The 13,949-nt window shown below is 37.3% G+C and overlaps 1 protein-coding gene across 1 annotated transcript in view; it reads left to right on the plus strand.

Moving 5' to 3' along the window:
• IFNAR1 (interferon (alpha, beta and omega) receptor 1) overlaps positions 1-13,949 on the plus strand; it is a 25,789-nt gene that overhangs the window by 1,047 nt on the left and 10,793 nt on the right. The window contains exons 2-6 of the mRNA XM_009328017.1: positions 8,484-8,604; positions 9,842-10,035; positions 10,740-10,897; positions 12,063-12,210; positions 13,154-13,268. Coding sequence (XP_009326292.1) covers positions 8,484-8,604; positions 9,842-10,035; positions 10,740-10,897; positions 12,063-12,210; positions 13,154-13,268 — 736 coding nt within the window. The remainder of the gene's footprint in view (positions 1-8,483; positions 8,605-9,841; positions 10,036-10,739; positions 10,898-12,062; positions 12,211-13,153; positions 13,269-13,949) is intronic.

Here is a 13,949-nt window from a genome sequence, read left to right on the forward strand (position 1 = left end):
GAGGGGGACGCGGTGCTGGAGCCCGCCGCGTAGGCGCCGCAGCGGGGATGCAAAGGCATCCAGGCCTTGGGTCCGGATAGGTGTGTCTGCGTGGGTAAGCAGGACTCCGTTTCCGTCGAGTGCCTTGGGTTTTTACAGTTAAGTAGCTGTCTTCATCTCGTCTGTTTCAGGCTTACTTGCTATCTGTGAATTGTAGCGGCTGTAGCTACAACTGTAGTATTTACATCGCCCCATTTATATGGGGCCATCGCCCCATATATTTATATCGCCCCACAGGCGTGGGGCGAACACGTTTCGAATCGTATTGATTTGCTTGAAAGGCATCTCAGTCTAGCCCGACAGAGCCTAAAGTACAAACAAGGAAGTGAGAGAAGTAAAATTGCAGGATAATGATTTGCCTCACAGGGTAGTAACATGCTGCTTCTTACATCCTTAAGCGGTAAGAAACAACTATTGCACAAAACGTTTTTTCAAGGAGGGAGTATTGTGCAGTCCAGATAAGCTGTAAATTACCTTCCTGCATATTTACAGGACGTCGTGACATGCAACAGAAAGTATATGGGCTAAGCTAGTTGGGATAATGGAAGTATTCTAGCCATGGGCTAGTGTGTGCCTGCTGCTTCTGATGCCACCTAAGCTCTTGAATTCTGTATAAGATTGTAGTGTTCTAGTTCGGCATACCCAAAAGAAGACTAGGGAGAGGCTGTTTTCAGGGGTCCACGCTTTGCATTCATGGTAGGGTTCGGGCAGAGAAGCAACTCTGGAACCTCTTCTCTTTCTTTGTTTACTTTCATCCATTTGGTTTGTAGGTGAAGTCTTTGTGCATCAGCCCCAAATTCCATCCCAAAACTGGAAGCATTGTGATACATGCAGCTACTTTGATTAACCCACACATATTATAGCAAATGACTAACGTGCCATATACTACTTCTAGAGTTAGAAGTAATTGTTCTGCTACAGTGACCTCTCACCTTCTTCCTTGTCAAAACGAGCAGTACCTCTCTGCTACTCCTGTTCTTGCAGAAGTTCTTGCACTAAGACTTCTCCTTGGCTCTCTAGAGCACCTTTCTGCCCATGGAACCAATAACAGTTGGGTCATTTTTGGGGCGTGTTTGGTTTTGGCTTTTTTTTTTTTTAGTGTCACATAAAATAGGCCTCCTTTCCTTCCCCTGCTGAAAGGCTGAGTTAAAGTTTCCATTGGTTCTACCGCATACTTAATGTGACAAAGCAGCAAGCCATTATGTACTCTTAACAGGATTTCCCCTTCGCTGTCTTCTGAGGGAGTATATTTCTGTCTTGCTAAGACTGCTTTTTTCTGTTGTTGAATGGCTTTTGTTATTCCATAACTTTATATAATCGTTATTATTTTCAACTATCATTTATTGAAAATATTAATTAAAATATTTTAAATTAAGTAGTGGTGTTTGATTATTAGAACAATTTTGTATTTATTTTAGTTTATTAAAATTTGGCAGGCGAAGGAAGATAGGCAACTGTGCTACAAGCTTTTCTTGTCTTTAATCTCTTCTTCCTCCAAAAGTCTAATCTCTTGTAATGTTGTCCTCGGCACCAAAGTGTCCTCATGCTTTAAGTGAAGAAACATGAATTAATTTTAAATGTCTGGCTTTTAATCATTGGTAAAATAAACCAGGAATAAGTCTTGATTTTTAGATATTACTTTGCATATCTGGTTTCTAGCTAAATCACAGAATTTCTCTGCTAATTAAACATTACTGAGTTTACTCCTTCATTCCTGGATTGCTGTTCATTGGGATTTAAGAAATTAATTTAGGGAAGCAAACACAAAACACTTACTGGAAATGGGGAGTATTATGTGAAAGGATGGATGAGTGGATCACCTATGCGTGTCTGTAGTATTGAGAACAAATGTCATGTTAAATCAACCTGAATTTCTGCTATTCTAAGATAAAAGGCTATGCAGATAGAGGAGCTCCAATTGCATGTATTTTGGCTTAGTATTGCTTTTGAATCTGTATTGTATACGAATCTCTTAAGCATACTGGAAAAATTAATCTATGTTAAACTACTTAAGTGTGATTTTTTTTCCAGCTCACCAAAATTTCTTACAGTTCACTGTCAAGAGGGAAGGATGTATCTAGTGGGGACCTGCTAATAATCTGTGCGATAGAACAGTGTAAGCTTATTGAATCCACATATAACTAAGTGGGAGGAGCTCACAATTGCTTTGAAAAGCAGGTGTAGAATCGAGAAGTAGCCTGACAAATGAAAGGATTCATTTGTCAATGAAATGAATGTCATTCAAAGAAATGAAAATTCTGGAGAAATACTCCAGAAGAAAGTACAGTGGTATTGAAAAAAGACATGTGCGGGGCTGCATACTTAGGCAAATAGAGGATGACAAAGGATGGTCTAAATATCAGTTTGGGGGGTGGGAGGAGCAACATTACAATGCCTTGTAATTTATGTGTAGAAGTTTAAGTGCTACACTGTAGAAAACCCCAAAAGTATTGGGGCACAGCAGTGCTAATTAAAATGAAAAGGTTAGGTTGCGTGTCTTGTAAGCTATACTTCCATTTATTAATCTCAGCTAGAGTGTTGTGATTTTCTGAAGTATACTGTTTCAAGCAAGTTCAACCACTTGGAGAGAACACAAAAGAGAGCAATAGAAGTCATTCAGAAAGCTAGAAAATTTGGCTTAAAAGGAAAACTAAAAGAATTGTTGCTTCCAGTCAGTTTTCTCTTCATCTTTAGTCATTTAACATAGTTTTCAAATACGTCTGACGTAAAGAATAATGTGCTTTAATATCCATAGACAAAAAGTACACGGGCTAAATGTGCTCAGAGGAGATGTAGATTAGACTCTGGGTTTTGCTGTCTGTAAACTCTTTGTTGTCCATGGACTGTGAACACAACAACTAAGGAAGCATCCTTGCTGTAAGGAAACTTGGATCTCTTCTGCAAAGATCCAGACCTCCAATAGAATCTACTAGGAAATTGATTTGGAAGTTCTTTGCTTTTGATTTACAGAAGGCTTTTCCTAACCTCTAATGGTAAGGATGGCGAAATATTTCAGGAGATTGGAGGACTGTAAAAGTAGATTATGCAGTGGTGGAAACAATAGGACTTCCCTACGCAAACATCTGATGGTGTATGTAGAATTGGCCACCTGCTTTCTCCAATGTGAAATATAGGTGATCTTGCAAGGTTTCTTCCGGCTCAGTTTCTGTGCTTCCAATGTATGAATGGGTGATTAGGAAGTGTTAAAATGTGAATTGGTGGTCATTAACTTTTAACAAGTTTCAACCAAAGACATTCCTCAAGAGTATAAAATTATAGTTGGCTCTCCGATTATGTCCATCTTTTTACCTGCAACAGGAGATGGAGTGAACAGATGAAAGAGCATAATTGTGACCTGGAACCTTCAATAAATAGGTATTTTAATTTGGATAAGAAATTTGATTTCCTGATGAAGATAGTTTGAATTATCAGGGTTGTCTGTCAGGACTGGGAGATCCTTCTGAAGCAATAATCTGGTTTTCTGACCAGGGCAAGGAGGAAAGTACCTAATCAGGCTCGAGATAGATCTACAAAGAGTATTGTGGTTTTTTCGGGGGTTTTTTGTTATGTTTTATACCAGATGAAGCCAAAAGGCTGTCTAGTCCGGTGTTCATCTGCAGCAGCGGTTGGTAGTGGAGTAGGAAAGAATAAAAAAGCAAGTATATGGTGACACTTCACAACGTAGTGTTACAGCAATCGATAGTGTTGAGACTTTGTGTCTGAGTTCGTAAGCCAGGTAAGAGTTGAGCATTCACAGAGTCCTAGTGATACCAGCAGAGTTTAAACCTAACCTTAGGTAAATATGCTCTAGTTTAGCTATCCTGCAGAGCATTCACGAGGTCAAAGATGGAATTTTAACTTATCTTAGAATAACAATCACGAGGACTGGAGCAATTAAGGATGTATAGAATGCTTACAAAGCCTTTGGAAAGGTAACATCTGTGTTGGCATCCTGAAGTTAACTACGCCTCAGAATGAGTAGGGGGCACCTACCCAAATGACCACCAACGACCAATCGGGACCCCCGCACATGCTTAGTATAGTTTCGCAAAGGGTCAACGTGATGTATACTAATGAATTATGGAAACCTGAGTGTATAAATATGCTAAGTTTTCTGTTTAACCTTACACTCGATTTGGGGACCTTCCTCCGAGTGTCCGATTCTGCACACTATCGAATAGAGCAATGTCTCCTTCTAAACGTAGTCTTTTCTCTGCATTTCGGGAGTTAGAGTAAAACGATAACACTAGGGGAAGGAATTCCATAGATCGACTAAGCATTCAATGAAGCAGCAGTTCCATTTGTTTGCTTAGAGCAGAGTGGTGCTTGTTTTAATGCTTCTGGCTTCGTGTTAAGAAGATGGCAAACAATCTTTTGCCGCTTGCATTCCCCATGCCACTCATTAGGTGTCTGTAGATCTTTCATATCCTCCCCTTCATCTCCTTTTCAGGCTGAAGAATCATAGTCTGATTCCTCCCAGGACAGAAGTTGTTCCATACCTTAGATTGTCCTTGTCACCCTTCTCTGCCTTATTCTGTTCTGCTATCTGCTTATGAGAGCGGGCACTCCAGAGCTGCACACGGTGTTGAAGATAAGTCTGTAATGAATTTATGACATTAAGCTTTCTATTTTACTTCCTTAATTCCATATCAATTTCTAACTTTTTTCCCTTTTTGACTATTGCTGAGCACCGACCGCAAGTGCTCACTCTTGTACATCGTTGTTTAACATAAAACTGAACAACTTTCTGAAAATTCCTGAAAACTATAGGGTCTTCCCTGAGTAATTGGTACAAGTTACTTTTAACCCTGTAGTGGATTTTAAGTTAATTTTACAGGTGATGTCTCTGAATAGCATGTTTCTGTTTATTAAAGTTCTGCAAAGGCTATCACGTGCCACTGAAAACAGCTCTTAATGCCTAGTTTCAGCAGCTTGTAAGGAGGATTAAAAAAGCGTAAGTGTCAAGATGGAGTCCAACCTTGTTCAAACTTGCATGAGGAAGTTCTTGGAGAAGGAGGAAGTCAAATCTGAGACCTGTGAGAGTCATCTTTTGGGCCTTTAACCAAAGCTGTTCTGGAATAAATTCCTTCTCATTCACTGTGTGTGCTCTTGCGCCAGGACTGGAATACTGTATCTTCTTCCAAATGTCAGAATCCAGAGCTGTGTTTTCACAATATTGTTTGTATCCAGAGGGAGGATATGATTATTTGCCATGGTATTTACCAGCTTTAGAAAAAGCTGGCTTACCTTAAAGCATTCGTTGGATGTTTTATATCAGCATGTTTGTTGTAACTTGGGGAGAAAGTATATCGGATTAGAACATGAATCGTAAAATGATTTTGTTTCTGCTTCCAGACTTCCTTTTTCCTATCTGACCAGAAAAGCTCTAATAAGAATTATTGTAAAGCTTCATGCTGCGTGTAAGATAAGGATTTGAAAATGTGGGAAAGATACTCTGGAAGTGCAGGGAATATTTGATTTTCTATCCAAGGCAAACAAAAATAATAGTCTTAACATATAGTAGCAGTTTTTATCAGCTCTGTAGGTGCAATGTGGTTCTCCGCTAATACTGTTATCTAATCCTACCTTCTTATAGTTTACTCCAAGGTTCTATGTTGTTCAGGGTAAAGAATCTACCTTGGGAATCTCCTGTTATGAAGACTTCTGTTTAGTGCTGCCATCGCAGGTTTTTAAACCTGGTATGTGTGCTGCTAGGGAAGCAAGGAAACCGTATCTCGCTTTCTGTGTGCTTTAGGAAGCTATTCAAATGTCAGCAGTTGAATTACATTCCAGAAAGACGGTTTGAAACAGATTTTTCTGTCCTACTGTTTATTAAGATCTTTTACAAATAAATATTTAAACAGAGATTGAGTGTATGAATGGTATTTTTTTTAAGTCTCTGCAAATACGTGAATACATGTATTTACAGGGAAAAGCACTACCCTGCACTTTAGATGTGAAAGATGTCAATCTGTTGATGTTTCTTTAGAACTGAAATTGAAAGTGTTATGCTGTATCACAACACTTACTCTTCTGCTGGGTCATAAAGCAATGAATTTTACTAAGCAAGATTATAACATTCAATCTGTCAGTTACCGTAGGTGGTGGTATTCATCAAACAAATTATTACATGGGTTTTTTTGGGTGGCTCTGACAGGCTTATACTTTCTATAGTAATAGCAGAGTTGTGCTTTTTTTTAAAATTATTTTTAAAAGCTAGTGGAACTTCTTCGTTCCAGGCTTTTTGATTCTTAAATTTAATGCAAACACTCTCAAAGTGAAAATAATGTTTTCCCATGAAGTATTTTCTTTGTGAAGGGATATAAATATTAAAAATTGCTATTATCTGCCAAAATCTGAAACAGCTGCCTTTGTTATCATAAGCTTTTTGGCTGAACTGTAGCCATCTGTTGGATAAATATCTGAAAAAAATTAGTTATTTCCTTTGCTTTCTTATTTTCTGATGATCAAATGTAGTTTGGCATTCTCTGGGCTTATCTTAGTCTGTCAGCTTAGAAGAGTAAAAAATTCATGCATTGTGGAAATAAATTCTGTAGTGGGATCCATGAGGTTTTATTGAATTCTTTTCCTTTCAGGTTTTGTGCTTTCAGGAGTTACTTCCAAAAGTCAGTAGTCTATGGATATCACTTTAACTCTATTCTCCAAAAGGATTTTGCAGGCCTCAGTTTATAGATTTCTTTTCCGCACACATTTCCTTTTTGTAAAGAGAACTTGGTCATCATGCAAAAACTATTTCATATTTTACAATGAAGAGCCACTCTTAAAATCAAATTCAGGATAACCCTTTAGATGTGCAAACAGACTTTGATTGCCCAGGTGAAATAGGATGTATTTGTCCTGATTTCTTCCTACTGTAATAAAATATTAGACTGACATCAAAAAGCAATTTCAGAGTGATGGTCACTAACATGTTTTTAGAAGTTGTAGCCATTGGGACGTGATTAATAGTGTAACACACAACTGGTTAAAATAGAAAGTCAAGTCAGAGGTGTGTGGTGATTTATTTTTTTAATTACCATTTTGTTGACACCCCCCCCCCATGTGTTAGAAGTTGAAAGTGCATGCTGAGTCAGAGGACAGAGGTATGCGTTGCCTAAGTTGTACGTAGCCTGGGTTGTCAAAGATACCTAGTATAGGATACCAGGCAGAAGGACTTAGATGAAGTTTAAGCTCTGTAAATCTGGATATGGCTGCTTAGTTGGTGGTTTTGGTATAGTTTTAGTGACTTCTGCCTGAGGTTTCCTCAGTTCACAGGTATTGCCTGTACCTTCGCACTGTTTCCCTTCGCTCAGTAGGCCACAGTCTGGTTTAGTTTCTAGTATTAGAGAACTTTCAGTCCAAACTTTCCGCCTGATTTGTAACTTTTTAGCCTCACTGCTTTGAAGGTGAATTATTTCACTGGTGTGAAATAATTCAAAGCAAAATGCATCTTATAAATAGCTAGGTAAATTTCAATTTTTGTAAGTATCAGAATAATTCCTTTTCCCGTGGCATTGTTACTCTCATCTGTCCTCTGATACCTGAATTGTATACCAAATGGGACACCTAGGATTCTGCATATCTCAAAGTTAATGGTAAAGAAGTCTTCTTTAGGAAGTGGAATATAAGGTAATTATGAGGCAGGTGGGTTTTTTTTTAATAATTATTTTTGAAAGGTGGAAAATAAAGAGGAGAGAGAGAGACCCTGCAGGTGATTCTAGTGTGCATGCTTCCCTCCTGTTGGCAATCTGCTTGTTAAGTACTTCTCTTCACGTGGTCTGGTCCTTTGCTTGATGTTATAGACATTCTTAATGTGTCCTGAGACTTAGCCCTTGCCCTCCATAAGTCATTTTATGCACTGTTCTTTGTGTAAGAGAAAACACGGGATTACCATGAGCAAGATACAAGATCTGCTATGTGATGAAGCCTCCCTGAAAGGGATTTATGTTCAATACGTTGAATTTATGGCAGTAACACGTAACATAAAACAAGTCTGCTATGCTCAATCTGTTCCGCAACCGTGAAATGACAGCACTAGGTCAATCCCTAGCACTTTGCAGCTGAGATCCAGATGTTGGATCCAACCAATAAAATACTGGTTTAAATGCATTCAGACGGCTTATAATCAACCCATGACAGTGAATACAGGTCTTGAATGTTACAACTGTATATGCTTTTTTTAAAGGGCTGTGGGGAGAAAGACTTTAAGCACAGAGGAAAGAGCTGCATAGTCAAATGGGCAAAGGAGCTACCTGATGCACAGCTCCTGAGCGATATATTGAAGTGCCGTTTGAGTAGCATGGGGTTTTCTTAACTCTTATGTTTATTGTTATTTCATTTCACTATAACTCTCTACTTCTTTTTTAACAAAAGTAAGTTATTCTTAAGTTATGTACAAATTATTTATCCCAATCTTTATATATCTTTATGTTACTTTGTTGTAGGCCAAACTAATCTGAAGAGTCCTCAGGATATTCAGGTCTATGTTGTAAATACAAATTTCACTCTAAGGTGGAACTACACTGGGAATGATACCAATGTGACATTTTCAGCAGAATACCAGTGGTAAGAAGTAACTTTATTCTGAGCCAGAAATGTCTGATGCTTATTTGTGTGGAAGAGCATATTAATTAATTACTATGCTTCTTGATACTGCCATGTAAAACTTCTAGAGACTTTTTGAAAGTCTTGAAATTAAGTCGAATCCTAGTATTGTCCTTCGTTTGTCTAATTCATATGTAAAATTAGATTGTTTACTGATAGTGATGTGTTATAAATGCAGAACACGCTTGATAGTAATGCTTAATACTAGAGTGGCTCTTTGGGAAGTTTCACTGGTACACTTAGAAATGTAGTATTTAGATTTATTTATTCTCTGTTTTGTTTTTTTTTTAATTAAGCTACATTGTGGACACACACACACAGAGAATTTGAGAAGATTTTCCTGGTAGCTTTTGAATAATTTGTCAGTGTTTATGAATCCAGATATCTGCAAATTTTAATCACCAGATGAAACAATTTAATTTTTATTCTTAAATGTTTGCTTGACTTTCTTCAGTTGTTTCATGTACCAATACTTACACATGCATATACATATACATTTGGTATTTTGTGGCACTTTCCTGACAAGTAAATATTAAAAAACACTTTGAAGACAAACTTCTTAAGTGATTTTATGATTTTAGGATTTCCTAGTGTATGATTTTGGATTAAAAAAAGAGCTCGCTTTCTTCAATGTGTAGATGAGAAGCAGCTGCTTTGAAAATAGTTTCTGTAAAGCTAATTATTCCAACACTTATTGCTGAACTCCAGTTTTCTCCTTTGTATTTTTCTTTTCCCCTAATCTACATACCTTGCTAATGTTAGAATTGGGGAGGTTTTGCTGCTTTTATGCTCTTTTAAGCACTTCTTGCCATCAAGACTTTTAAATTTCTTCCAATGAATTATAAAATCATTGCCAGACCAGGGTCGTATACTAAGGATGTAATTCTGGATTTTGGCAGTTCTTTCATGCTGTTTTCTGACACTGTGTGTTTACATGGTGAATAAAGCAAACTGGTATCAGACTTTGCAGACTGATAGTTAACCTTTGGTAATAAGGCTAAACTAATAAATTAATACATTAAATTAATGAATTACATGGCAATATGAATTCTAGGGTAACTAAGTAGGTAATACTGATTACACTGGTACTGGTGGTAAAACAGCATTAAATGGTGTGACATTTATTAGAAATGGAAAAAGAATCTCAAGACTTAAATTGTGTATTGGTTTTATTTTTGGGGCGTTTTCTTTCTTACAGGTTTGGAAATACTGAGACGAATGAAACGGAATGGAAGGAGTTGCCTGGGTGTCAAAATGTTACTCGCACGGAATGTGACTTTTCCTCAGCAATAACTGAATACTATGATACACATCATGTGCGTATAAGGGCTGAAAGAATGGAAGAAGTGTCTCCATGGTCTAGCATTTTTGAAATGATTCCGTATTTTATAGGTATGAGCTCCATATACACGCAACATTTTCAGTTGAATGTCCTTCAGCACATTATTGTGGAAAAAATGTGTGTGGTTTCCATTGCTCATAACAACATGACCTAGTGGTTTTTTCAACCTTAATGTAATATAAGGTATTTGCAGGTCATGGAATGTTATGATTCTCTCTTTTCTGGAAAGGAGAAGGTATTCTAAGTGATGCTGTTTTTCTGACAGAATTTTCTGTCGCTGTTTTTTTCCAGATTTCAGAAAAATCCTTTTTGACAGTGGACTTTTCTGAAAGTTTTCTTCTGACCTTGTGACTTTTCATTAGTTACAGTATAGAATGGTGCTGAAGCCTTCCCTCAATGTTGGATTGATTTGTTTGAGCTAGGTTTCTTGCCTTGCATGTTTTAGAATAACTTACACTGATTTTTCACTGCAGATTCTGGAAAACATTCACTAGTAATATTGCATTTTAACTTCACTGTTTTTAGAACCAGGTAACGGTGGTTGTTTGTTAGGTTAGATTTCTATTAGATACTGCCTGAGATTCATGGAAACTAAGATCCTGTAGGCACTTACTGTGATCTTGTTACTGCCTCAGAAGAATTCAAAATAAGATACTATAGGCAGTTACTGTGGTTTTATTAATGTAAATGATTTTTTTTTTGTGTTTTTTCTTTAAATAGTCATGCTTGGCTTTTTTTCTTTTAATATTTGCAGCTCAGATCGGTCCCCCAGGAATAAAGTTGCAGTCCACAAATGGAGTCATAAAAATTAAGGTTTCTCCTCCAGAAGCAAATCAGGTCCGAAAAATGTGGATATCTCATCTAGATTTTAAATATAATCTAGTTATCTGGGAAAACTCGTCAAATGCAGAGGTATGAGTGCTTCTTTTTTTTTTAACTTTTTAACCTTAACATAACTGTCAAGAGATGTACTTCAGTTGCTTCATGCTCTAAAGTGGAATTGTTTAATTATGTAACTGTGTATAACTGTTGCTATGCAGTTTAAAAGTTGGGAGGGGATGTTTTCTTGGGGTTTTTTGGTTTTGTTTTCACTAGAGGATTGTATTAGATATTTTGTGATAAGAGTTTGTATTTCTGTAAAATGCTGGAGCCACTTTCCAATGCATGAGGAAGGAGGTGAAACTATCTCAGATGTGTTGGAGCAGGAACCACCCTCAGCCAGCAGGACAGGGAGGTGAAAGAGTTCAAGGCAGTGGGAAGAAGCATTTACAGTAAGGCATAGATATAGGGGAGGGGAGAGATAAGAGGCTAACTTGATCTTGCTGAGACCATATAGCTTGACTACACCTGTCAGTACACTGTCCTGTGTCATTAACTAAGTTCTTTGTTTTTATACTGTAGGTTGGGGTTTTTTAGGGATTCTCTTGAGGTCTTGTAATTGTGAACTAGTTTCCAAGCCATAATGTCCGTCTCGCACAGCAGATACAGCTATTCTGTAAAGACCAAAGTAGAAACAGTCTTTTTTATCCTTTTAGGGAAATGGGTGCCAGCCAGATTAGGGTAGGAATTGAAGAGATAACTGTGTTCATTTGGAAGACCTAGTCATAATCGTTACACATCAAAGGGGAAAAAAGTCTTTAAGTACAAGCTGTGTACAAAGGTCAGTCACTGAAAAGTCTGGTAAACCAAAAGCAGGGAGGTAGCAGGAGGGGGAAGTGGGAGTGTTCATTCAATGAACTGAGGAATGGAAGTGTACTATTTCCCTTCTGAATATGTGCCTGAATATTTGTGTGGTGAGTTATGCGTCATGTAGAGCAGTGCCGCAATCCTTCCCCACTTTGATGTGTTAAAGGAGCATGAGATGTTCCTTCCTTTCAATAACATGGCTGAGTTGGAAACTTCCCTTTAGCATTTATTCAACTCATATATTGTCCTGCATTCCCTATTTTAGCATTTTTGATGGCATATTATATAAATGGGCTGAAACCTGGGGAAGAAAAAAAGATACTTTAAAAAAAAAATCAGCTCATTAGGAAGAACAGTTACTTCATATGCTGTTTGCAATTGTTTCTTACAGTTCAGAAGTCAAAGTATTTTTCCTACTGACAAAATTGATGATCTTGCACCAGACACTACCTATTGTTTGAAAGTTCAAGCAACTCTTCCTTTGGACTTGAAAGAAGGCTTATTCAGTCCCATTCGTTGTGTAAAAACTACCCGTAAAGGTACAGAGTAAAATTGTTTTATCTTAAAAAGATTACTCAAGTTTAAACTGTTGGAAAGTGAATTGTTCTAAAGCAATAGAAATATGCAGAACTGCCAAGTTCCTCCTCATTTTGGTATAGCAGCAATCTTGACAGTTATGTACCTTTTCTATTTTAAATCAATATAAAATATGTCACCTATCAATATTAGAGTTTTAATAGTACAAAAAGGCTTTTGCTCTGAGGCAAATTCTGTCCATTAATTTGGACTGCAAAAACTACTTTCTGTATTTTGGAAAACTAGATATTTTTGAATTTGTGACTTTGAATCAGGAGGAAAAGGATGTAGGCAAAACAAAAGCCTTTTGTATACTTGGTACTAAATGAATGCATATAAACTTGAGCTAAGCTTAAAAAAATACTGTTTTTATGCAAGCCTTGGTGAATTTATTATTACAGATTCTGAAGAGTGACTTAGTGGCAGTTTGCCACATTTGCTTGTTTTGCATGTCTAAGTTTAAATTCTTTTGTGTGCTAGTCAGATGTTAGTTTAAGTACTTTTAAATGTTTATTTCAGGAAAAAAATAACAGTGTGGGAATGTAGAAAGTCAAATATTAGATTGAATGGATGGTACATCAAAATTACTTTATGTTTACATGTGTGTATTTTACACATTTTTCTCATCGAGTTATTGCTGAACCAGTTTATTTCTACTAATCTCAATATTTCTGTACTTTTTTCTGAATTGATTTTTAACGGATTTATTTTTTTTAGCAAAGGCTTAATATGCTGTGTATATCACAACTTTGATTTACCATCATTATAATGAAAACAGACAATTTATTTTTTTAATTATTGAGAGTGTACCATGACCATTTACATGAGAAATGCTCATTAAGTGAGAAATTGCTGTGCATAATATAAAGCTCTTCAGTAACTGGGTTTCCTTTTCATTTTGAGCAGTGAATGACGTATTCTGTGCAACAAATGTGAGCGTTCTTGCTTTGAATATGAAATTTCATCTGCATTGGAATAATCAGTATAAACAACATGTGAGCTACAATGTACAGTATCTCATGTGAGTTAAACAATTTCCATATCCCTGTTTAAACAGGCTATGTCATTCTAAATACCATCCATTATATTTTGCAAATAGTTATTAGAAGTTAAAGTGAAATACTTAGCAAAAGTGGCTTGATGCATTCATCGAAACATTGGGTACCTCATCTGGAACCAGTGTGGCTTTTAAAAGGATTGCATTTAACATCATATCCTAGAATTTCATGGTACTAGGCTTCTTCTGAGAATGTTAAATACCAGATGGAATGGACTACTAAATATATAGAATCGTAGAATAGTTTGGGTTGGAAGGGACCTCTAAAGGTCACCTAGTCCAACCCCCCTGCCGTGGGCAGGGACATCTTCAACTAGATCAGGTTGCTCAGAGCCCCGTACAACCTGACCTGGAATGTTTCCAGGGATGGGCCATCCACCACCTCTCTGGGCAACCTGTGCCAGTGCTTCACCACCCGCAGCGTAAAAAATGTCTTCCTTAGATCTAGTCTAAATCTACCCCCCTTTAGTTTAAAGCCATTCCCCCTTGTCCTGTCACAACAGGCCCTGCTAGAAAGTCTGCCACCATCTTTTTTATAAGCCCCCTTTAAGTACTGATAGGCTGCAATAAGGTCTCCCCGAAGCCTTCTCTTCTCTAGGCTGAACAAGCCCAACTCGCTCAGCCTTTCTTCACAGGAGAGGTGTT

Source organism: Pygoscelis adeliae, unplaced genomic scaffold, assembly GCF_000699105.1.
Source record: "Pygoscelis adeliae isolate BGI_AS28 unplaced genomic scaffold, ASM69910v1 Scaffold154, whole genome shotgun sequence".
Lineage (NCBI taxonomy): Eukaryota > Metazoa > Chordata > Aves > Sphenisciformes > Spheniscidae > Pygoscelis > Pygoscelis adeliae.